This window comes from Mus caroli, chromosome 13, assembly GCF_900094665.2.
Source record: "Mus caroli chromosome 13, CAROLI_EIJ_v1.1, whole genome shotgun sequence".
NCBI lineage: Eukaryota > Metazoa > Chordata > Mammalia > Rodentia > Muridae > Mus > Mus caroli.
This window is the reverse complement of record NC_034582.1, coordinates 90,526,982-90,550,203: the sequence shown is the minus strand read 5'-3', so window position 1 is coordinate 90,550,203 and position 23,222 is coordinate 90,526,982. Positions and strand designations below refer to the sequence as shown.

Here is a 23,222-nt window from a genome sequence, read left to right as displayed (position 1 = left end):
AGCCCTGGTTGTCCTGGAACTCACTTTGTAGACCAGGCTGGCCTCGAACTCAGAAATCCACCTGCCTCTGCCTCCCGAGTGCTGGGATTAAAGGTGTGCTCCACCACGCCTGGCTCTTCTTTCCTGTTTCTTCTGTTTCCAAATTCCTCTTTGTTTTAAGGGTAGCAGGCATTGGATTTAGAGCCCACTCTAATCCAATATGAGCCCATGTTAACTGGATTGTATCTGTGCAGGTTCTCTTTCCAAGTGATGGTCCACTTACAGGGTTCAAGTGGCCTTGAAGTTGCGGAAAATAATAACCTGTTACAATTCCCAAAAGTCAGTTCATTATATATACATTATATATATATGTATATATATATATATATATATGCATGAGCTGAGGATGCAAACAGTTATAAATTGAGGTGCCTGCTGCCTTTAAAGAAACTCTGGCTAAAATTTAGGCCTTATGCTAAACATAAATAACCAAGAAAGGAATATTAATAGCCAAGGAACTGGGGCCAAATGACCATCCATGGGCCAAATAACAGCTGTGGGACAGTGGCTAGGGATACCACCAGGTAATGTCATTCTAAAGCAGTAGTGGTCCAAGCATATCCTTGAAGGAAAGAAGCAAAACAGTCAATGGAGGCAAGGATACTGATGTTTTGTAAAACTTGGTATGATGTAGCAGCAGGATGCCTTAGCGGCCTCATGATGACGGACTCCCCCTTCCCGGCCCCATCCCCAGGTACCAGCCATATGATGGGTCTAGTATAAAATGAAGTTTATTTGGGGCATGAGAAGGGGATTGAGAAGAGAGTAGAGGTAGAGAAAGAGAGGGGACAGAGAAGAACAGAGAAAGAGAGAGGCCAGTCTTTTTTTTTAATATAGCAAACCAGGCTCTCTTACTTGGCTGTTGCTAGGTAACTGTTGGGCGGAGCCTAGAACCACTAACATGCTATAACGCACATGCCTGTCAGCATCCCACACCTGAAGTGTCCCCAGAAGGCAGAGGCTGATGGAATGCAAGTATTTACCATGCCACAACAGCACATCATACAAAGCATTTGGTGTCAGGTCCAAAGGACCTTCCAATCCCACACACTCCAAAAGGCAGGTGGAGTGTCCAGGAATGAGCTCAGCCTGGACTGTAGGGTTTCTGGTGGCTGTGAAGCCAGTTTCTGTCTACCAAAGGGAGTCATTCCCGTTACCTCTAGCAAAAGGGAATGTGGCTCTCCAGTTAGCATACAGCTGAGGTGCCTACCAGCAAATCAAGGCCCATGCCAGCCTCCAGGCTTCCTAGTCTTTATGCACAAGGACTTGTTCTACTTTTCTTTCTTCTTGTTTTAATTTATTCCTCTCTCAAACAATACATTCAGACCACAGATTCCCTTTCCTCCAACCCCACCCCAACCTCTTCTCTCCCCCAGGTCCACTCCTCCTCCAATTCCCTTCAGAATAAAGCAGGCTTCACGGGGATATTAACTGAACTGGCGTTGTTGTTATGCATTTGAAAGTGCCCTTCCAGCTCAAGGGCTTCTCTCCCACCAGCTACCCACCCCACACCATCATCCTTGCTCTCTCCAGTATGCTGTTCTCAGCTTCTGGTATTCTCACTCTGCTCTCTATTCTTGATCTCTGGCAATTCTCCCTTCTTCCTCATACACTTAGCCCTGGCCCTGCCCAATCTACCTTCTCTGCTCTGGACTCTTCCAGATGTCTCCAGATGTTCTCTCGTATTTATAATAAAACCTCTAAGCTTATCAAGGAGTGGGATGTCCGCAGGGTTTTTGTGTGTGTGTGTGTGTGTGTGTGTGTGTGCATCCCCTTGTATACATTAAGCATACACTTTACCCTTTGGGCTGAGAGTGCAGCTCAGTGGTAGAGCGTTTGCTTAGACTCACAAGGCTGTGGGTTCAATCCCTAGGATTGGGGTAAAAGTACCCTCAATACTTTGATCTTTCAGAATGTCCTGAGAGAATACCATGCCTTATGATGGAGTACCCTGAAACTTAAAGGAGTTTCATACTTGGTTGAATCACTGATTGGTCATAGAGTTAGTATGTGACACCATTCTGGAGACTGCTTGTTCAGGAACCCTGCCATGCCTCCCTGCCCACACAGAATGACGTTGCTTTTCCACCACTGCTCTGCTCTCCCTCTGAGGAAAGCACCTGAGGAAAACACAGCCTCCTTAAAGTGATAGCAGTTCCAGCTGAGAAATGACTGGGCCTTCACCTGAATAGGCTTCACCTGAGCGTACCGGAGAACCTCCATTGGCCTTCCGAGCCTTAATAGGATCCTTTCGCAGAATTTAGGGAGTTACCTTAAGGGGCTGAAGGCACCCAGAGACATGGGTTAGAACAGGAGCATGAAGGATAAGACAATAAGTACCTTTCGGTAGTTCCACGTGATCTTTCTGAATCTCCAGAGCACCATCAGAGAGAGGATCACCATGTCTTGTAATCAAGGGTTCCAAGGCTCAAAGGAGTTAGCTGACTAACCCCGCTTGGATAATCAGGTCAGTCAGCTCAGAGCTGGTATGAAACATACTGGTCTGGACAATCCTTGCTCAGGACCCCTCTACCTGTCAGGATGGTAAGTCCCCCAGAATTCAGTGTCTAACCTAACCAAGGTGAAGTAGCACTTATACAGCCAGATCTTGGCAAAGTTTGAAGATTTTGTGGGGTGAGAATCTGTAACTATGACAAGCAGCTATAGGTAAGCAGAAAGTCTAGCCTTAGGCTGAGAGTCTCATATATGTTTTTATGTTTTCCTGGATTTTCCTTTATTTAGTGAGCTCAGCAACAAGCTGATGGAACATTTTATCAAAGAAACTGACACAGTCGGAAACTCTAAGTCCCTTCTGGGGAGGTGTAGGGGCGACTCCAGTGGGGGCTGGTAGGCCTTACCCTTTTTTGGATAGAGGGGCTTCGTTCAAACCATTCTACTTGGCTTCTAAAGGACAAGAACTCTATTTGGTTAGAGGTTCTTTGGATTTGCACTGTTAAGTGTCTTGCAAATCTGGCCAATATTTTCTACAACTATTTTATCACCAGCATATTTCTTTTGGGGACACACACACAATTTTGTTTGTTCTGTTGGCTCATTTCACAGGAGTTATTGTGCCGGCCGAGGTGCACAGGGAAGCTCTGCTGTGCAATGATAAGTGACTATGATAAGTTGCTTACCACTAGCCTTAACACTTAACTTGCCTTATCACTTCCTTGCCTTCAGCTTTGAAGCACGCGACCCAACTTCATATCTCGGACAAACTGTCAAGACGTCATGGAACTTTAAGGTGTCCTGTACTGAAAACACAAATATCAACTGCTTTTGCCACTTACAAATAATTTATTGACATTATAGCATCTTAAGGGTGCACCTGCTGGTCTTCCCTTAAAACTCTAAGAAAAGGAGGGCTGGGCTTATAGCATAGTTGACAAGAGTGTTTACTGGCACACACCCCAGCACCACATACATGGGGGTGCTGTGGCACCTGTGTAATGTCAGCATTTGGGTGGTGATTTCAAGGTCCGCCTAACTCAAAAGCAAAACAAAAAACTCTTGGTAAAGTAGTAACAAATGAAAGAATATAAACTTACAGATGTGTCTGAGGGATTTAGTAGTTAACCACAGTCCCTGCACTCAGAGATTAAATGAAGTCAGGCAAGTTGACTTGGCATGGCCTCCAATTCTGATCCTCCTATTTAGGTGGTAAAGGAATTAATTAAGCCACGGTTTCAGATGGATGAAATCACAGTTCTTGGCTTTTCTATATGCTTAAGAATAAGGTTCCTCCTGTAAAATAGGCTTTAACAAGCACTATGTAAACAGGAAAAAGCAAAGCAACAACAACAAAAAACAGGACCAGAATCCGAAAATACGTAGCTGTTAGCTAAGTGCTGTTAGCTCACAATAGATAAAAAAAAATCCAAGTCTCTTGCAAGCCATGGCCCCTGGGCTCATGTAATCATTCAAAAGAGCAAGACAGCTCATATTTAGCGCCTTCTCAGACAGAAAAATAACGAACCTCAAGAGTAGATACCACCGTGTCTGTATTAGACCTGGTCAGCTGGACTGCTGCATCCCCTTGGCTTCCAGGGATATTCCGTCTGCCCTACCGCAGTGAGCTACCTACACATTCTTTAAAATGTGTAGGTAGCAGGAGCCTGAGGCACCATCATGAGGCTGACAGCGTTCCAATATCTTAATATACATTTTGAAGTAGATAACCAGCTAAGAGAGAAAAAAAAAAAAGTGAGCTCCAAAGCCAGACTCCCAGTTTTGATTTCTCTATCTACCACTTGGTAGCTGCTCTGTAACTCTGGACCAAGTTACCTCATCCTTTCCTCAGATCAGTCATCTTAAAATGAATGATAGCTTTTCCTAGTATATCCGGTGTGGTGAGGATTACATGTGTTAATACAGCAGAAATGCCTGTGATAACAACTGGAATGCATTATTAATATAGTAGTTCTCATTCTAGCCCCTTACACATACCACCTACTGTACCTCCCTTCCTTTCGTTCTTCCCTCCCCTTCCTTTTCCTTGCCTGTCTCCTGACTGGCCCTGTGGGTAATTTGTGCAACTGACTGCTCTCCTACGCATGGGCATGTGTTTCTTTCAGCAAATCAAGATAATGCCACTTCTCCAGAGTGATCTACTGGGGAATGGCAGGTGATTCACCGTGGCCAAGGACAAAAAAAAAAAAAGTTCTTTAAGCAATTAAATAAATTTATTTAAATGTAAGAGGAATGCCCACCCCCATGCAGTGGTGGGCACCTGTTGAAGAAACCCAGAGACACTCCAGGGTGGGTAGAAGACACCCAGAGGTACCATGTGTTGCCTCTGAGAGAGGCCCACCCACCAGGAGAGCCACTCCCACGGACATGTATGTGTTGGAGAGCTGTGATAGAAGTGGAATGGTTTGAGCACTATGAAGGGAGACACAGAGGTGGAAAGGAATAGCCTGATGCCAGTATTCTGGGCTGCCTGAGGCCGTGATGAGGTGCCACCTGTGCTGCCACAGAGGGCCATGACTGGTTACATATCCCTGCAGCTGGAGGGGTTTGTGTTGATTTCCATGGCCCATGTTACCACCAAAGGCCATGCAGATATCCCCAGTCTGGGTCATGTTGATGTCTGAGGGCTATGGAGAGATGACCTCATCCCTTGGAGCATGGGAGAGCTGGCCCCAACGTTGTGCGAGCAGAAGGGCTTGCCCCACTCCTCACTGGCTCCAGCACTTAGGGGAATGAGCTGCACACCTCACCTGGGCAGCATAGTAGAGCTGACCCTGGAAGTGTGGGCATGAGAGAGCTGGCCCAGAGGGTGTGAGGATGGGAAAGCTGTCTGAAGCCTTATTCTGGATCAGTGCTGGAGAGCTGGCACTGGTGGCATGGGTACTTGCCTGCCACCACAAACAGGAGCTGTCCCCAGTGTTTACCTGGACAAAGCAGGCCCTGGTGGTTCGGGCAGAGGAGAGCTGGTGGGCTGAAAACCACAGCCATCACCCAGGCTCAGATCCAGGGCCTTAAGTTGGCCCACTCCAACATCCATGCCATCTGTGAACTGCTGGGGCACACAAAGGGGCTGGTCCTGCAGAACCCAGGCTGCAGGATCTCCACGACACTGAACAACAGGATACCTCCGAAGAGGCCCAGCGAGGATCCAGTATTGATAGTGTAGCAGAAGCCAGAGTTTAACCAGACCACCGCAATCAACATTTGCAAGTAAAACTGTTTGGGCAAAAGGGTGTATGTACTGTGTGACACACACTGAGATACCACAGCTTCCACAGTGAGATTTTTTTAAAATGGTTTTTGTTTGTTTGTTTTTAATTTTTGTTTTCTTTTAGGGGCAAGGTTGCAATGGCAGAGTGGATATTGAGAGGGTTGAGGATGAGTGGGCGTGGAGTATATGATACAAAATTCACAAAGAATCAAAACATTTTTAAAAATGTGTTTATATGTGTTTCAGTGTGTGTGCATGAGAGGATGACTTGTGTGTATGTGTTTGAGTGTGTGTGCACACATGTCATGAGAGGATGCCTTGTGTGTATGTGTTTGAGTGTGTGTGCACACATGTCATGAGAGGATGCCTTGTGTGTATGTGTTTGAGTGTGCGCACATGTCATGAGAGGATGCCTTGTGTGTATGTGTTTGAGTGTGTGTGCACACATGTCATGAGAGGATGACTTGTGGTACCCTGTTCTCTCATCCTAAGTCTCTAACTCAGGTTGCCAGGCTTATCGACAAGCACATTTCCCTCCTGAGCCATCTTGCCAGACTGTAACATGACTTTCTTGTGAATGGAGGTGTTCAGGAAGCCACTTCCCCAAAGTGAAGACGTGGACTGGAAGAAAATCATCTCATTTCTAATGATGTTCTTCAGACTGTAACAGCAAAATCATTGTGGAACCCGGAAGAAACAATGGTAGCATTGCTCAGTTGATGTATAGCCATTCCTAAGTTCCTATGTCTTGGCTTATCAAAGCCATACTTAAGCCATTCTAGTAAAATTTTACTAATATTTTCTGTTACTGACCTCAAAGCACAGTATGTAACTGACAGGAAATTATTAAGCACCTACTGTACTTGAGATACTTTATAGGAAATTAGTACTATACAGTCATGAACTGGACTCTTAAGGTTTTTAAAACGCTTCAGGAAGACAAATTATGACAACTAAAACTAGGCAATATAGGAGGTCATATATGAGGGTGGCCTCATATAGAACTATGTTAAACTGTATGAGAACCACAGATGGGCAGCGGAGAGGTGTAGGAGGGAAGAAGTCCTGAATAAAGCTTTAAGCAAATGTGTGCTGCTGACATGGGCGTGGCCGTGTCAAGGACCCCAGAGCCCACCAACCATGGAAAAATGACAAAGCCTCCCTGCCACCTGGGGGTGAGGGTCAGAAGGAAATGGCAGAGACTGTGTACCACATTGGGCATAGCTTGAACATATATCACCTCAAAGTCCCTCCCCTACAGTGACATGTTTCTCCAACAAGGTCCTGTCTCCTAATAGTGCCAGTCCTTATGGGCCAGGCATTCAAATACAAGTCTATGAGAGCCATACTTATCCAAACCACCAGCACACCAAGAAACCCCACCTCCTTGTCCGGCTCTGCAATAGCCCCGCCTCGCTGTTCAACTCTATACAATAAACATGCGGAGCTGCTTGGGTGCTGAAACTTTTCCAGCTGAGAGCCCAGATCACCAGATCCCAGCTTTTCTGTATTTCTTTATTCACTCATCATTCTCAGTTAGATCCAAGTCCCAGGAGCCATGATGGATGAAGTAGAGAGGGAATGTTATAGGTAGGGAAATAGTGTAAAGACAGGAGAGGGGTGACTGGTTGTATTCATTTGCTAGGGTCACCATACTGAAAACCCCACATACCAGGTGACTTTAAACAAGAGACATCCATTTCCTAAGATCCTGGCATACACTCAGTGTCACTGTGGCTTACTCCCTGCTGCAGCTACTTGTTTGTAGATGACTGCCTATTACTGTACTCTTACATCTCATGTCCCTATGTGTCCAAGCCTCCTCTTTTCTGATTCAGGAAAACTGAATCATATAGAGCCTGCTGCTTTAATGACTTTATCTTGACTTAACCAAGGCCTTTATCTTCCTTTAAAGGTCCTATCTTCCAAATACACTCACAATTTAAGAATTAGAGATTAGGGACTTAACACATGATTTTTTAAGGGACATGATTCAGTTCATAACAGGGACCAAAAAATACGTTTAAGAGTTATACGAGATTATTGGCAGATGAAACTGGAAGATTAGGACTAGACAGATAATTAAAAATTCTGGCCTAGATTTTCTTGTGAGGAATCTACCAGAGCAGACCAATTGGACATGGGCTCACACCAACAAAAAGCCTTTATTAGCCAGCCTGTGACTACGCTGGATGCTTGGGACCAGCGTGCAGTCCCAAGCCTTTCTCAGGGTGGGCTTTTAAGCACAAATCCACATCCTGCCTTGACATATCTCAGTTAGCAGGAACAGTTAGTCAGAAGTTAAAGTTCAGAAGCCATAAAGCAAGGTTAGTACATGTCGGGGCTTTTTGAGAGTATGGACTTTGCATGGATTATGTCTTTGTTTTAGTTTTGGCAGATGCTGCTACCTATGCACTGGGTTCCAAGGCCTGATGGGACTTCTATCACACTGTTGGTCCTGTTAAGGTCCGGGAACCTGTTGCAGTTTCACTTCTGTAAGTAGCAAAGGGGACAGTGTAGATATTTAAGAATGATTAGGCAGTAGTATTCCACATTGCTCAATCAACAAATAAGCTACAGTAAGAGGAACTGGCTAAAACTGCTGTTGTATCATCAGTCTACACTGGTCCTGAGGGCTGAACTGAAGAGAATGAAGGACTCAGGCCAATGGATCATAAAAATACTTGCATATTAATGCTGGTAAATGGATTTAAGTAAAAATAGTAATACTAAGGAAATTATGTCAGTCTCAGGAAGACAAATACCATGTTTTCTCTTATGAATAGTTCCTATATTTTAAATAGGTAAAATCATGTATGTATATATGAAACTAGAGGCAAGGCTGTCTAGGAAAAAGGAGACTAATGGGAGAGGGGAAATGGAAGAATGGGAAAAGAGGTGCATAAGAGGGAATATACTCAATGTGCAATATATACTTGTACGAAAATATCCTCATGTAATACAACACCGCATATTACAGTGAATACATGCAGTGAATCTTTGAAAACCAGTTTCACAGAAAGGACACAAAGGTCAAGTAGATTGGATCAATGGACATTCTTCAAGGTCCTGTGTGTGGCTGAGGGTCAGAAGCTTAAAAGGTTCACTGAGAACCCAGAATAGACGAGAATCTTATAAATACCCACACTGCCCAGAGATCTTCGAGAAGAGCCATGGCAGAGCAGCTCTCTCCAGCTCTGGTCAGAACAGCCTTCCTTTCTTCTCAACTGCCCAGATCTGTAACCCTGGCACCCCAGAGTCAGCTTTCAACTGTATATTCTAGAGATATTTTCTAAGTATTTTATACATTTGAAGACATCCACATACTCAAAGCCAATACCACATTCCCTCCACAGAAAATGTTCTACTGATTAAAAATGCTAAATTATTACTTTATGTGTATTGGTGATTTGTCTACATGCATGCCTGTGCGTATACATGCCCAGTGCCTACAGAGGCCAGAAGAGGGCACTGGGCTTCCTGGAACTGGAGTTCTATAGAGGGTTGTGAGCTGCACATGGAAGCTAGGACTGCTGAACCATGTCTCCTGCCTCCTAGTGATTTTTATTGACATTTCACTTTCTACACAAGGACAGACAAGTGATAGAAGAAGAATGTGAGGCCAAAGCTTACTTGGGACTCAGAGATAATGAAGGATAAGAATAATTCGGTTACCAAAACATTAAGGAGTTTGAGAAAACCAGTGAAGCTCTTATAAATGCTCGTGACAGTGTATTAGTAAAAGTTCAACTTTCGAAAGCAGTCATCCCCAGTCAACACTTGGTTAGCGGTTTGTTCTAAGATTTAACACTACCTATACTAACCTTATATAAAACTTTAAATTTCCGTTGTAATTTACATTTTGCTTTTAAGCTACATGTTAGAGTAAAATGGGGGAACACACTCCAGGGACTCTCCGGGGATCTTCCCTGCTACTTGTTTATGCGTGTCTTCACTTCCCTAACAGGAACTGTCACTCATACACAGGCAGAAATGCTGAATGCAAGATTAGTTTTACATTTATGACAATAAAAGCAAAAGCAGGAGACTCAATACGGTTTTATTCAGAAATGCCTTGATTTCAGAGGCAAAAAAGCACTAAACTGACCATAACAGTTAGAGTGCAGGTTAAGGTATGCCCACCATACGAGCTGGAGATTATAAGAACAAATGCTAACTAAGCTACCAAGAAAGCAGAGCTTCAGAATGTAAGTGTCCCACATAGAACTTCCAATGCTGCTCCATTACATGGCATGGCAGAAGCTCCTGGTTGCTGATTTGAAGTATCTCTTTTATCTGTAGATAATGAGGGATGGTTTGCATCGACTCTCTGGAAGTACCTGCTAAAACATGCATCAAAATTAAAACAAGCCTTTTATAATGCAAGATTTAAACATAGTCATTTCATATCCTAGGATCCAGTCAGTCTGTATCAGAGCATACGTGATAGGTTTTCTGACCAGGCACATTCATCACTTTCTGTGCCTGAGACAAACCTATAGACCAAGAACTGGCTGACTTTTGAGAGAGAGAGACACACACAGAGCTGGTGGGACGGGGGTAGAAAACTCCCTCTCCCCATGCTCCCCAACCCACCCACACCTGCTTCCTGGTCCTGGAATTTCCCTACACTGGGAAATTCCACTTAGAGCCTTTATAGGACCAAGGGCCTCTCCTCCCATTGATGACTGACTAGGCCATCCTCTGCTACATATGCAGCTGGAGCCATGAGTCCTACCATGTGTACTCTTTGGTTGGTGGTTTAGTCCCTGAGAACTCTGGGGGTACTGGTTAGTTCATTTGTTGTTCCTTCTATGGGGCTGCAAACCCCTTCAGCTCCTTGGGTCCTTTCTCTAGCTCCTTCATTGGAGACCCTGTGCTCCGTCCAATGGTAGGCTATGAGGATCCACCTCTGTATTTGTCAGGCACTGGTGGAGCCTCTCTGGAGAGAGCTATATCAGGCTCCTGTCAGCAAGCACTTGTTGGCATCTGCCATAGTGCCCGGGTTTGGTGGTTGTTTATGGGATGGATCCCCAGGTGGGGCAGTCTCAGGATGGTAATTCCTTCAGTCTCTGCTCCACACTTTGTAACTCCTTCCATGGGTATTTCGTTCCCTCTGACATACCTATTTATTAAGGTCATCGAACTAAGTACAGTTTTAAAACAGAGTCCTTGGGATCATATTCATGCTTACGTTAATTTACTCATATATTCAGTGGATATTATTCAGTGAATATTTATTGGAAGCTTTGGTATGGTGGACATTGGGGACTGCAAGAAATAAGACCTATAAACATCTGAATTCAAAGATCTCTTCAATCTCTTAGAAGTATAAAAGCAATTATTTGTAGGGAATGATAGGTATAAGGTCTAACATTCTATTTACAGTGTTAAGATCTATGTACACTTCTAAAAGGTACAAAACAGTCTCAGCTTTCCCTCTACCAGATTTTACTTTCTTTTTGTAAAAAAATATTTATTTATTTTATGTGTATGAATATACTTCTTCAGACACAACAGAAAAGGGCATCAGACCCCATTACAGGTGGTTGTGAGCTACCATGTGGTTGCTGGAAATTGAACTTAGGACCTCTGGAGAGCAGTCAGTGCTCTTAACCTCGGAGCTATTATCTCTCCAGCCCAGATTTTCTTTTCTTTTAAAAATATTTATTTATTATTATAAATAAGTACAGTGTAGTTGTCTTCAGATGCACCAGAAGAGGGCATCAGATCTCATAACAGGTGGTTATGAGCCACCATGTGGTTGCTGGGATTGGAACTTAGGACTTTTAGAAGAGCCATCTCACCAGCCCCCAGATTTTATTTTCTTAAACACCAATTTACTTGGCTTTTTATACTGAGTCATGGAAGAAACAGACTTTTAAACTTAAAGGGAAGGAACATTACTAACTTTTCCTAGATTAGATATTGCTGTACTCATACCTAAATACATGGCCTTCCTATTAGTAACAAGTATAAATTGCTCTTTCCAAATTCCCCCTTTCTGCCTCTCTCCAAAAAACACTCTTCAAAGACTTGTCACTGGAAACACAGGAGAACAGATTTTGTTTCTGATCTGGGGTGGGCTCATGAAGTCCCCACAGGGTTGGTCTGGTCTTCTCCAGTGTCAGAGTCCTGTCCTTATTTTCTAACTTATTGTGATATGAAAGGAAGGAGAAAGACTCTCTCATGAATGCTTTTCTTGTAGTTGGGTTAAAGTGTTTCATATTTTTCTAATTTATACTGTTAGCTACCATGAAACATGAACACAAGAATCCTAATCATGAAAGTTCAAAAGAAACTCCCACAGCAGCCATCAAGGGTCTCCCTGTGGATTTATAGGCTTAGACTAGGTAGCAAAAAGTTGGATGGCACCTGGTACCTCTATAGTTTTCTAATCAGCACACAATCACTGAAAGTATCTGAAGGAAAGAAAAATCAGGATTTTTTTTTGGGGGGGAGGAGAAATTAATAGTACGAATGTGTTTATAGTGGAGGCAATGGGGGTGAAATCTGGGAGGCAGGTGGCTTTCAAGACACAAGGAAGAATATACAGCTTTTCTTTGACTTCCAGTTAGAAACTAGAAAGAGAATGGATTGCTAGACTTTCTCATAAATGGTAAAGGGCATGAATTCATGTGCAAATGTGGGTGGAGTAGAACGGTGGAGAGAGGGGAGGGGAGATGAGCAAGCACAAACACATGAGAGACACAGAGCAATCTCACCCTTAGGGAGTTATGACATTATCTTTTACACAAGAAATGAAATACTACAACTCATCCAAGAGCTACAGTCAGCTGTAATATGAGTCATTAAAAATAACAAGGTTACTAGACTCCACGGTTTGATTAAACAGATCCTATCATCAGGGTGAGTGTGCTGGCTATTTTCTGTCTACTTGACAAAAGCTAGAGTCCCTCAGAAGAAAGAAGCTCAGCTGAGGAATCACTTCCGTTACACTGGCCTAGAGGCTGTCTGTGGGGCACTTCTTCACCATTTTCTGATGTGGGAGGACCTTGCCCACTGTGGACTATGCCTTTGTGGGTCACAGTGGTTTGAGACTGGGTAAGGAAGCAGGCTGAGCCAGTCATGGGAAACAAGCTAGTAAACAACTGTCCTCTTTGCTCTCTCTCCTTCAGTTCTTGCCTCTAGTTATTTTTCCTTGGGTTGCCTGGTAGAGGACTATAACTGTAAGCCACACAAAACAAAATAAAACCCTTTCCTCGCCTGTACTGCTTTTGCTCATTGTTTTATGACAGCAACAGAGAAGCAAATGAGGACAGTTTAGCACCAAACACCATGAATTACTGTAAGAACTCCTAGTTTTTTAATTTAACTTCACCATGTTCACTGATCTGATCTCCCAGACCAAGATTCTCCCAAATGATAAAAGCTGTCTAGAGTATACATGGGAGCTAGGGAGACCCATGGCTCTAACTGGAAATGCAGCAGAGGATGCCCTTATCTGGCATCAATGAAAGGGGAGCTCCTTGGTCCTGTAGAGGCTCAATGACCCAGCAGAGGGGAATGCTAGGGTGCAGAGGTCGGAGTGGGAGGTAGATGGGTGAGCACCCTCATAGAGGCAGCGGGTAGGGGTAGGAAATGGTAGGCTTGTGGAGGGGAAACTGGGAAGAGGGATAACATTTGAAATGTAAATAAATAAAGTAACCAATAAAAATATGAAAAAAAAACCCCACAAAACTGAAAGGCGGTATTTACTATGATAAAGGTACTTGTCTTAGTTGGGTTTCTATTGCTGTGATAAAACACCATGACCAAAATGCAAGTTGGGGGGTATGGTGGGGGTGGGGAAGGGTTTGTTTGGCTTACACTTCCATAACACTGTCCATTATTGAAGGAAGTCAGGACAGGAACTCAAACATGGCAGGAGCTAATGCAGAGGCCATGGAGAGGTGCTGCTTACTGGCTTGCTTCTCATGGCTTGTTCAGGCTGCTTTCTTATAGAACCCAGGAACCACCAGCCCAAGGATAGCACCACATTACAATGGGTTGGACCCTCCCCCATCAATCGCTAATTAAGAATATGCCCTACAGGCTTGATAGCAGCACAGTTTTATGGAGGTGGGTTTATTTTTCCTCAATTGAGGTGCTCTCTTCTTGGATGACTTTAGCTTGTGTCAAGTTTATATAAAACCGGTCAGCCCAGTATTTTTTTTTTTTTTTTTGAAACAGGATCCTAAGAAGTTAAGGTGGATTGGTGGGTTAAGAATAAGTTAGGAAGCCAGGTGTGGTGGCGCACACCTTTAATCCCAGTACTTGGGAGGCAGAGGCAGGCAGATTTCTGAGTTTGAGGCCAGCCTGGTCTACAGAGTGAGTTCCAGGACAGCCAGGGCCACACAGAGAAACCCTGTCTAGAAAAACCAAAAAAAAAAAAGAGTAAGTTAGGAAAGAGAAGTCGTTAGAATTATGGGGCCCTGTTATAAGGAAAGCAATAACCCCAGGGAGGCCCAGAAGAACACTAGGAACCCTGTCTGGCTCCTGACCTCACTCATCACAGTGTCCTCATTCTCTGTGCACAGATCGTCACTAACTGCTACGGCAGAGACACTGGGATAAAAGGAGGGCTGCTGTAGCAGAGGAGGGAAATATAATATTCCTTTATATCTGATTTTCACAATTCTGTTTTGCTCTTTCACAATCAAGTCAAGGTGTGACACTCATTTGTGAGACTGAATCTTCAGGTTTTCCAGGATAATATTATTTCTATTTCATACAGAATATTAGCTTCATAAGCAAAGATTATTTTAGTGCAAGTTTTCAGAAAATATATGAACATAGCAAGTCTTTGTGTGATAATTAAAAACCACTCAGTGATTTTAGAATAGATTCAGATAAAGGAATAACGATAAAAGATGGTATCATCTAAAAATTTCCGAGAAGCAACTGTGTTTAGTACAATAAACAAATACAACTATTACTGGAGACATGGAGAACTTGGAATCTTTGATCACCACTGCAGGAATGTAAAATGGTCCTGATGCTATGGGACAGTCCAGCTACTCTTCACAAGAACAAAACCTAGAGTTAATTACAACAAACCAACTACATTCCTAGCTTTACAGTCACAAGAACCTAAGGCAGGTACTCAAACAACTAAATGTGTATGCAAACCCATCAATAGACTGTTCACAATATCCCTGAAGTCGAAACTGCTCATATGCTCAAGCAATGAATGAATAAACTTGTGACATTCTTATAGAATAGTGTTATTCAGCCATGAAAAGGAACAGCACAAGCGCATGCTACACTATGGATGGATAATCCTCAAAACCACTGTGCTGGATAAAAGGAGGCCCCAGAAGCCACAGTGCATTATCCCACTTCTGTAACATATATAGAAGAACACATCCATCCAGAGAGAAAGCAGAGAGAAAGGGACTGTGGGTGCCATGAGTACAGGATTCTTTGGAAGTCAAGACAGCATTCTGAAGCTCCGCAGAGGTAGTGTTGCACAACACTGTGAATATACTAAATGCCACTGAGTTTTCTGTGTTAAAATGGTTAATGATAATGAGCAGTTATGAATTTTACCTAACTGTCGAGGAAGAGGTACGCGCTCACTATTCCTGCCATGTCCACCCACAGCTAACAGGAGCTTTTGGGCCACACTTACCTGAGAGGCGAGGCTGGTGGAGCTGAGGTGGGTTACTCAGTTCTGTAGACATGGGCACTTCTTCAGAAACACACTTCACAAGTTCCCTTCCAAGGTATGTTACCTGTCATGTAAGAGGCAAATATACTTATTTCCTAAAAAAACTGATTTTTGTAAACAATTTGCTTAATAAAACTATAGACCACAGCCATGGCTAACCTGCCACTTTTATTTTTATAAGAATATTGTGTTGGAATATAGTTACATTCATCTACTTAACATATCTGACGGCTTTGGGGCTAGAGGAGAATTACGTTCTTGTGACAGAAATTATGTATGTCCAAATTAGTGATGTCCAAACTGTAGTTTTCTATCTGTACCTGTATGGAAAAAAATCTGCCAGCCTTTATTTACCATTAATACCACACGTCCAACAACTATTAATCTAGCACCTGTTTTTTGTAACTTAAAGATGAACATTACAACAAAACTAAACCATAAAAGTAAGAGCACGTTTCAAGAAAATGAGATATCTAACTAATCACATTGACCACCTAACAGTCAGGCCTTTATATAAAAACTTAAAAATGTGCTTATGAATTTAGATACTATTACTGGCTCAAAAACTAACAGCTTAAAAATATCTGTATGTAAATGGGAGGGGTGGAGGCAGACTTTCAAAAGGCTATCTACTCTTAGCTACAGACATTCTAATAAAATACTCACAGGGGATAGGTTCATGTGGACAATGTGTCAACTTTCAATTTGAACATTATTCTCTTTAGAGCATATTTTTGTAACCTCTAAACATAAGAATGATATTCACAATCAGCTCATATAATATCTATGCTTCTGTTTCTCTCACAGTATTTATCTCACTAAAATGATTTAGTGTGTCTTGCTTCTAATAAATCATGAGCTTTCTGAGAACGTGATCTGTGTCATATACATATTTATACCTGTGAATGTCACCTAGTACCTGCTATTATAGAACGAAAGCATTGGAAGTTCCAGCTTTTAAGCAAGGCTCTTATATTCCATGTTGCAGTTTGTGTATTTGTATTTTAAAGAACTACCTGCCCCTTATTAAGGTAGGATTGTCGACATGGTTCTCTAGTATAGTCTGAGTATTTTATAAATTCTTGCTAAACCGAACAGAGTGACCAAGTAATAGGAGATCTATAAGATAAAGGAAACCTTTGGGCTCAAATCATAGATCAAAGTCTGAAGGAAAAAAATGGGGTATAACCAGGCTTCTCCAGTGTGCCAATCCCTTCTTTCTTGTCACAGATTGGAAAGGTCCCTAAATATTATCTGTCAGTTTTCAAAGAACCAACATTAGATATGATGAGTTTGTATATGTTGTCTTTAAAGAGTGCAGGCTAAGTATGGTTGCAGATGTACTTCAGATCTAACACCATACTTCTACCAGGAAGTGCTGGGTAATTTTAAGGTGGTAACTACTAAAAAGTGGTTTACACAAATGACTGGAAGTGATTCACACTCATAGCTTTAACATACTGGACTGGATGTAACAGTGCATTACTATGAAACCGATTATCCCAGGACTTCATAGGCAGAGGAGGAGGATCATCATCAAGTCCAAGGAAAGTCTGGCCTACAGAATAAACCATTCCATCCAGCCTAGGTTAGAGTGAGAGCCTGTCTATACAAACACCCCCACCAAATGATAAACAATCAGAAAATACACTGAATTAAAAATTTATTTTTAAAAAATTATGTCATATATTTTATAGACGTTAGATAAACTAGATCTTGTAGTTCTTCAAAAATTTCTGACAGGATAGAGGAGTTAATAAAGACAGAACATAATGAGCACTGGCACATGTGGTCTGAGACTTGATGGTTGATTTATCTTTAATAAAGTCTGTGTAAACTCTATTAATAAAAGCCTTGTCCACCTAAGCCCACCAGATCCTTGTAAGACCAAAGTATGCTTCACTACAACATGAGTGTCACAAAAGAGATTTTTATAAATTTATTTCATGTGTGTCTGTGTGTGTGTGTGAGTGTGTGCTTATGTGTATGTATATATGTATGGTACCACTTTTCAGCTCATGCCCTCAGAGGTGGGAGGGCATTAGATGATCTAGACCTGTAATCACAGACTGTTGTGAGCTGGCCTGTAAGTGCTAAGAAGAGACAGTGTGCTCTTAACTGCTGACCCATCTCTTCAGTCTTCAAAGATTTTTTTTTTAAGCTGTAAATCTTTTCTTTTTAAAGCCCTGAATTTTAACAATCATTTTACTGCAATGAACTTACAAATAAAAACATCACATAGCTAGGTTATGGTAACCACTCAAACAAACATCTGTCTAGTTCTAAACTATGGACCTCAGTACACTTGTGTATATTCAGATGGCCATTCTAAAGCAAAGGAACTTTCCTCAGGGTTTTAAGCTTCCCTTACCAATTAGATTTCTATGGGCTTATTTCCAACGAAAAAGGAAAAAAAAAAAAAAACCCTACGACAGAGTTGAAGCTAGAGAAGTAATCTACTTTAGAACATCTTTTACAACTCATGTATCCTTTTGCTTGCATCCCACAGCATCACTGGAGATTACACTTTTTAATCTCTTGGGATATGCATTGTTTTTCCTTTTTTGAGTCCAGGTGAGCTCAAATAATATGTATATTCCAAGTCTATCCACTTTGCTGCCAATTTCCTAATTCATTTTTCTTTCCAGCTAAAAGAACTCCCTTTTGTATATGTCCCACATTTCCATTATTGGGCCATTTGTTGATTGTCTTGTGGGATCACTCCATTCCTTGCTATCATAAGTAGTGCAGCAGTGAACATGAATATACAAGTGTCTCTACTGGTGGGGAATGCTCAGAGTATATGCTCAGAGCATATGCTCAGAAGATATCTGGGATATGTGATAGTCCTTTTAATTTTTTGAGGAACCTCCGAAAGATCTATGAAGACAACAACTTCAAGTCTTTGAAGAAAGAAATCAAAGATCTCAGAAAATGGAGAGATCTCCCATGCTCATGGATTGGCAGAATTAACATAGTAAAAATACCTGTCCTACCAAAGACAAACTACAGATTCAACACAATCCCCATCAAAACCCCAATTCTTCAAAGACATGGAAAGAGCAATTCTCAAATTCATCTGGAAAAGCAAAAAACCCTGAATAGCAAAAACAATACTTAACAATAAAAGAATGGCTGGGGGAATCACCATCCCTGATCTCAAGCTTTACAATAGTGTTCTTCATTTTTAATAGGGTTATTTGGTTCTCTGGAGTCTAACTTCTTGAGTTCTTTGTATACATTAGCTATTAGCCCTCTATCAGATGTAGGATTGATAAAGATCCTTTCCCAATCTGTTGGTTGTCATTTAGTCCTACTGACAGTGTCCGTTGCCTTACAGAAGCTTTGCAATTTTATGAGGTCCCATTGGTCAATTCTTAATCTTAGAGCATAAGCCGCTGATGTTCTGTTCAGGAATATTCCCCCTGTGCCCATGTGTTCGAAACTTTTCCCACTTTTTCTTCTATTAGATTCAGTGTATCTGGTTTTATGTGGAGATCCTTGATCCACTTGGACTTGAGCTTTATACAGGGAGATAAGAATGGACCAATTCACATTCTTCCATATGTTGATTGCCAGCTGAACCAGAACAATTTGTTGAAAATGCTGTCTTTTTTCCACTGGATGGTTTTAGCTTCTTTGTCAAAGATCAAGTGATCATAGGTGTGTGGTTTCATTTCTGGGTCTTCAATTCTATTCCACTGAACCCCCTGTCTGTCCCTGTACCAATACCATGCATTTTTTTTTTTTTTAATCACAATTGCTCTGTAGTAGAGCTTGAGGTTAGGGACAGTGATTCCGCCAGAAGTTCATTTACTGTTGAGAATAGTTTTTGCTATCCTGGGTTTTTTGTTATTCCAAATGAATTTGAGAATTGCTCTAACTGTATGAAGAATTATGTTGGAATTTTGATGGGGATTGCATTGAATCTGTAGATTGCTTTCAGCAAGATGGCCATTTTTACTATATTAATCCTGCCAATCCATGAGTATGGGAGATCTTTCCATCGTCTGAGGTCTTCTTCAATTTCTTTCTTCAGAGATTTGAAATTCTTGTCATACAGATTTTTAACTTGTTTGGTTAGAGTCACACCAAGATATTTTAAATTATTTGTGACTATTGTGAATGGTGTCATTTCCCTATTTTCTTTCTCAGCCTGTTTATCCTTTGAGTAGAGGAAGGCTACTGATTTTTTTTAAGTTAATTTTATATACAGCCACTTGGTTGAAGTTGTTTATCAGCTGTAGGAGTTCACTGGTGGGTTTTTTGGGGGCCACTTAAGTATACTATCATATCATCTGCAAATAGTGATATTTTACTTCTTCCTTTCCAATCTGTATCCCTTTGACCTCCTTTTGTTGTCTAATTGCTCTAACTAGAACTTCAAGTACTATATTGAATAGACAGGGAGAGAGTGGGCAGGTAGCCTTATCTAGTCCCTGATTTTAGTGGCATTGCTTCAAGTTTCTCTTCATTTAGTTTGATGTTGCCTACTAGTTTGCTGTATATTGCTTTTACTATGTATAGATATGGGTCTTGAATTTCTGATTTTTACCATGAAGGAGTGTTGAATTATGTCAAATGCTTTTTCAGCCCTTTGTTGGATCTCTGTGTGGTTTTGGTATCAGTGTAACTGTGGCTTCATAGAACGAATGGGTAGTGTTTCTTCTGTTTCTATTTTGTGGAATAGTTTGAAGAGTATTGGTATTAGGTTTTCTTTGAATGAAAAAGCCAGCTCAGTAAGTCAACAGGTTCTCCAGGACAGGAGTGAGGATTTAAAAAAAAAGGACAATTAGACAACATTGTAGCGTGAGCCCAGTTGAAGCAGGGGGTGAGGGGAGTGGGGATGAGGTGGTGGGGTGGTGGTGTTAGTCTGTTTTTATACTACTTTAACTACATATAAAATGATAAGATCATTTCATTTGTCAAAAAACAAGCAAGGCATATAAAAAGTGCACTTTACCCTTGAGCCTTTGCTCTTCCTGGCTAAAACATAGAACAAACAGTCATCACAATGTATACACACTTAAAACTGAATCCTGACGCTCTCACTGGACCCAAGTCTTGCTTATATGCCTGTTCCCACAGAGGTGCGGTATGAAGAACATATTAAGGCAGCTATGTGAAGCTGTTGGGATGTCATCTTGGAGAGATGGTTTAAGAAAGATGTTCTGTGAGGATGTCTATAGATTGTTGTGCTCTTGTGTTTCTAAGGCAGAGCTGCAGAGGTGCTTTGTTCTGATGCTCTCCCGGAGACTCTTAGAACAGAAGGCACATTATTCTTCATGAATTAATATGTGCTGATTCTGTAATAGCATGCTTAGGTGAGAACAAGGCTGTGTACAGTACACACACACACACACACACACACACACACACACACAGAGGCTGTGGGTACATCTAGCCAGCCTACTGTAAATGTAATTACTAAAACAAGTGAGTATATTAATTAACATAATCTACTACTGAACAGAAAAGAGATGTCCAAGAATTTATTTCCTTGCTAAGAGTCTACTTTATTTGAAACTATCCATTCATTTCCTTCCCTTTTCTTCCTTCCCTTTCTTCCTTCTAACAGGCTCTCATCCAGGCTGGCTTTGAACTTTAAAACCTCCTGACTGAGTCTTCTGAATGCTGAGGTTTCAGCCATATGTCAACATGTTTGGATTCACTCAATTTTTGCTGTCTTCATAAAAGCCACTTGTAGTGAAAACTGTCATGAAACTCATACCTTTGTATCGTGAGTTAACAAACAAGTAAAAAGGTCAAAGTCATTATTAGTGTTGACTAATAATAATCTGCTCACGGATGATCAAAAAAAAAAAAAAAGAAGCAAGTCTTGCAAATTTTCAGTATCCCAAGAGAGAAAAGAGGATAACTGCTTTTTTTATCTAAGGGTGGGGAAAAGGTAAAAAACTGACCAACTAACCAACCAACCAACCAGAAACCCAAATTAACCAATCAACCAACCAATGAACAAGACACATAAAGGTTTCTTTTTAGGATCACTGTAGTACAAAAGACTCTCCAAGAAAATATTTCTTAGATAAAATATTTTTGGAGGTTCAAAATACAGGGTAGAAATCCTATTGAAGTATAATAATGGTTCTCTAGGGAAATGACAATGTAGGTGAAGTCCACTTCTAAAACCAAACCATCCCGGTGCCCATGCTCCCAACACTTTAGCAAGAGGCAGGAGAAAGCCCTCATAGTATGCCTTTCTTCCCTTGCATAATGTTCTCCAATAGAAGCTGGGTTCACTACAGATTTCCATGAAGACACTGTGAGATAAACTGAGGGAATCCATCCAGACAATTTTGTATCTCTTTCTGTAATCTTGACCAGCAAGAAACCTCAGTGATATAAAATGGGAGTAAGCATCAGGACTCCCTCGGCAAAGCTGTGCTGCAGCCTACCTATCCTCTTGGGGGGAGGGATGGATCAACTCTGTCTAGTGGCTCTGTCACACTGTTGGATACAGAGCAGGTCCTGGTTTTCTGGTATTTGTAGTGGCCAACTAACCATTCCTGGCTGCATACCATTGCCATTCTTAAAACAGTCAGCTGAAATAGACACAACTATTAACATAGTGAAAAACATCCTTGCATCTAGAAATGACTTTGACTGTAGGAGATCCTCTAAAACCTGAAGAAGCAGGTTTTTATGGTAAACTGTTATAAAGAAGTCATGTTTCATAACCTTGAGCATTTACTAAAAGTGCATGAATGCCCTGAAGGAAGGGTTAAAGTTCTGCCTTTGCTCTTCCCACAGCCTTTACAAAGTAATCTAAGGCTGTTCATAATCTGGATTGTCTTATTTTTAGTGTCCACATTTGCATTTGCTTCACTAACACATAGGATCTGATTCAGCTGTTAAGGGACTATTAGGAACAAGATGATATATACGTGAGGCACTTGTATAGCAGAAGAAGCATATGGGTAGCCATATTCAAAGGCAGGAAAGGCAGTAGTCCAATAAAGAAAAAGGGTGGGCAAAGTGAGTCCTCCTGCATAGCAAAGCATCCTTAAGTCAAAAGTCCAAAGGAATAATCTGCCAGACTCATGATATGAGGAAAAAAATCTGTGTCAGCAAACAGTATAATTTATCATAATTTTAAAATGCTGCAATGAAAGGGATTATTACGATGCTAACTGCTAACATTTAAAACAAATTACACATCCATGAAAAGTACTTGGAAAAACGACTAAGGATGAACTTAAAGTAGATACCATAATGATTCCTGGGAGGGGGGAAGAATTAATTTTTGGGTGGAGAGGAGTGGGGAACATACAAAATCCAAACTATGCTGATGCAAGTAGAACACAATATTAGAACTGCTGCCATAAAGATCTAGAACAGTGCCTCTCAACCTTGCTAATGCTGTAACCCTTTAATACACTTTCTTACATTGTGCTGATCCCTAATCATAAAATTATTTTGTTGCTCCTTTATAACTCTAATTTTGCTGTTATGATTCATAATGTAAAGATCTGACATGCAGGATATCTGATATGGCATCCACTAAAGGGGTGGAGACCCACAGGTTGAGAGTCACTGGGAGGAATGCAGAGTGAGGGGCATAGCAGGGACTAGGAGGGAGCTAGGCTGGACAAAAATGACACTGTCTCTTGTTAATGTGTGCTCTGAGGCTTACTCAAGTGGCCAGTGGAGTTTAGGCATATCAGCTAGCTGTTCTTTGAAATGATAATGGTGGTGTCTTATAGTTTCTGTCGCTGAAATGAAACATGACCAAAAAGCAGAAAGTAGATTAGGGAGAAAAGGGTTTATTTGGGTTATACTTTCATATCATTGTTCATCATTGCAGGA

At 41.5% G+C, this 23,222-nt stretch overlaps 1 protein-coding gene across 5 annotated transcripts in view; it reads right to left on the bottom strand.

The window, feature by feature from the left end:
* Positions 1–9,763: 9,763 nt before the first annotated feature.
* Ankrd31 (ankyrin repeat domain 31) overlaps positions 9,764–23,222 on the bottom strand; it is a 140,001-nt gene continuing 126,542 nt past the window's right edge. For 4 of the 5 annotated variants that reach the window (XM_021180848.2, XM_021180850.2, XM_029468629.1 and 1 more), the window contains 2 exons: positions 15,357–15,459; positions 9,764–10,065 (listed from right to left, as the gene is read on the bottom strand). In XM_021180848.2, coding sequence (XP_021036507.1) covers positions 9,905–10,065; positions 15,357–15,459 — 264 coding nt within the window. In that variant the 3' untranslated portion in view covers positions 9,764–9,904. The remainder of the gene's footprint in view (positions 10,066–15,356; positions 15,460–23,222) is intronic. The other variant, XM_021180849.2, reaches the window with a different exon arrangement.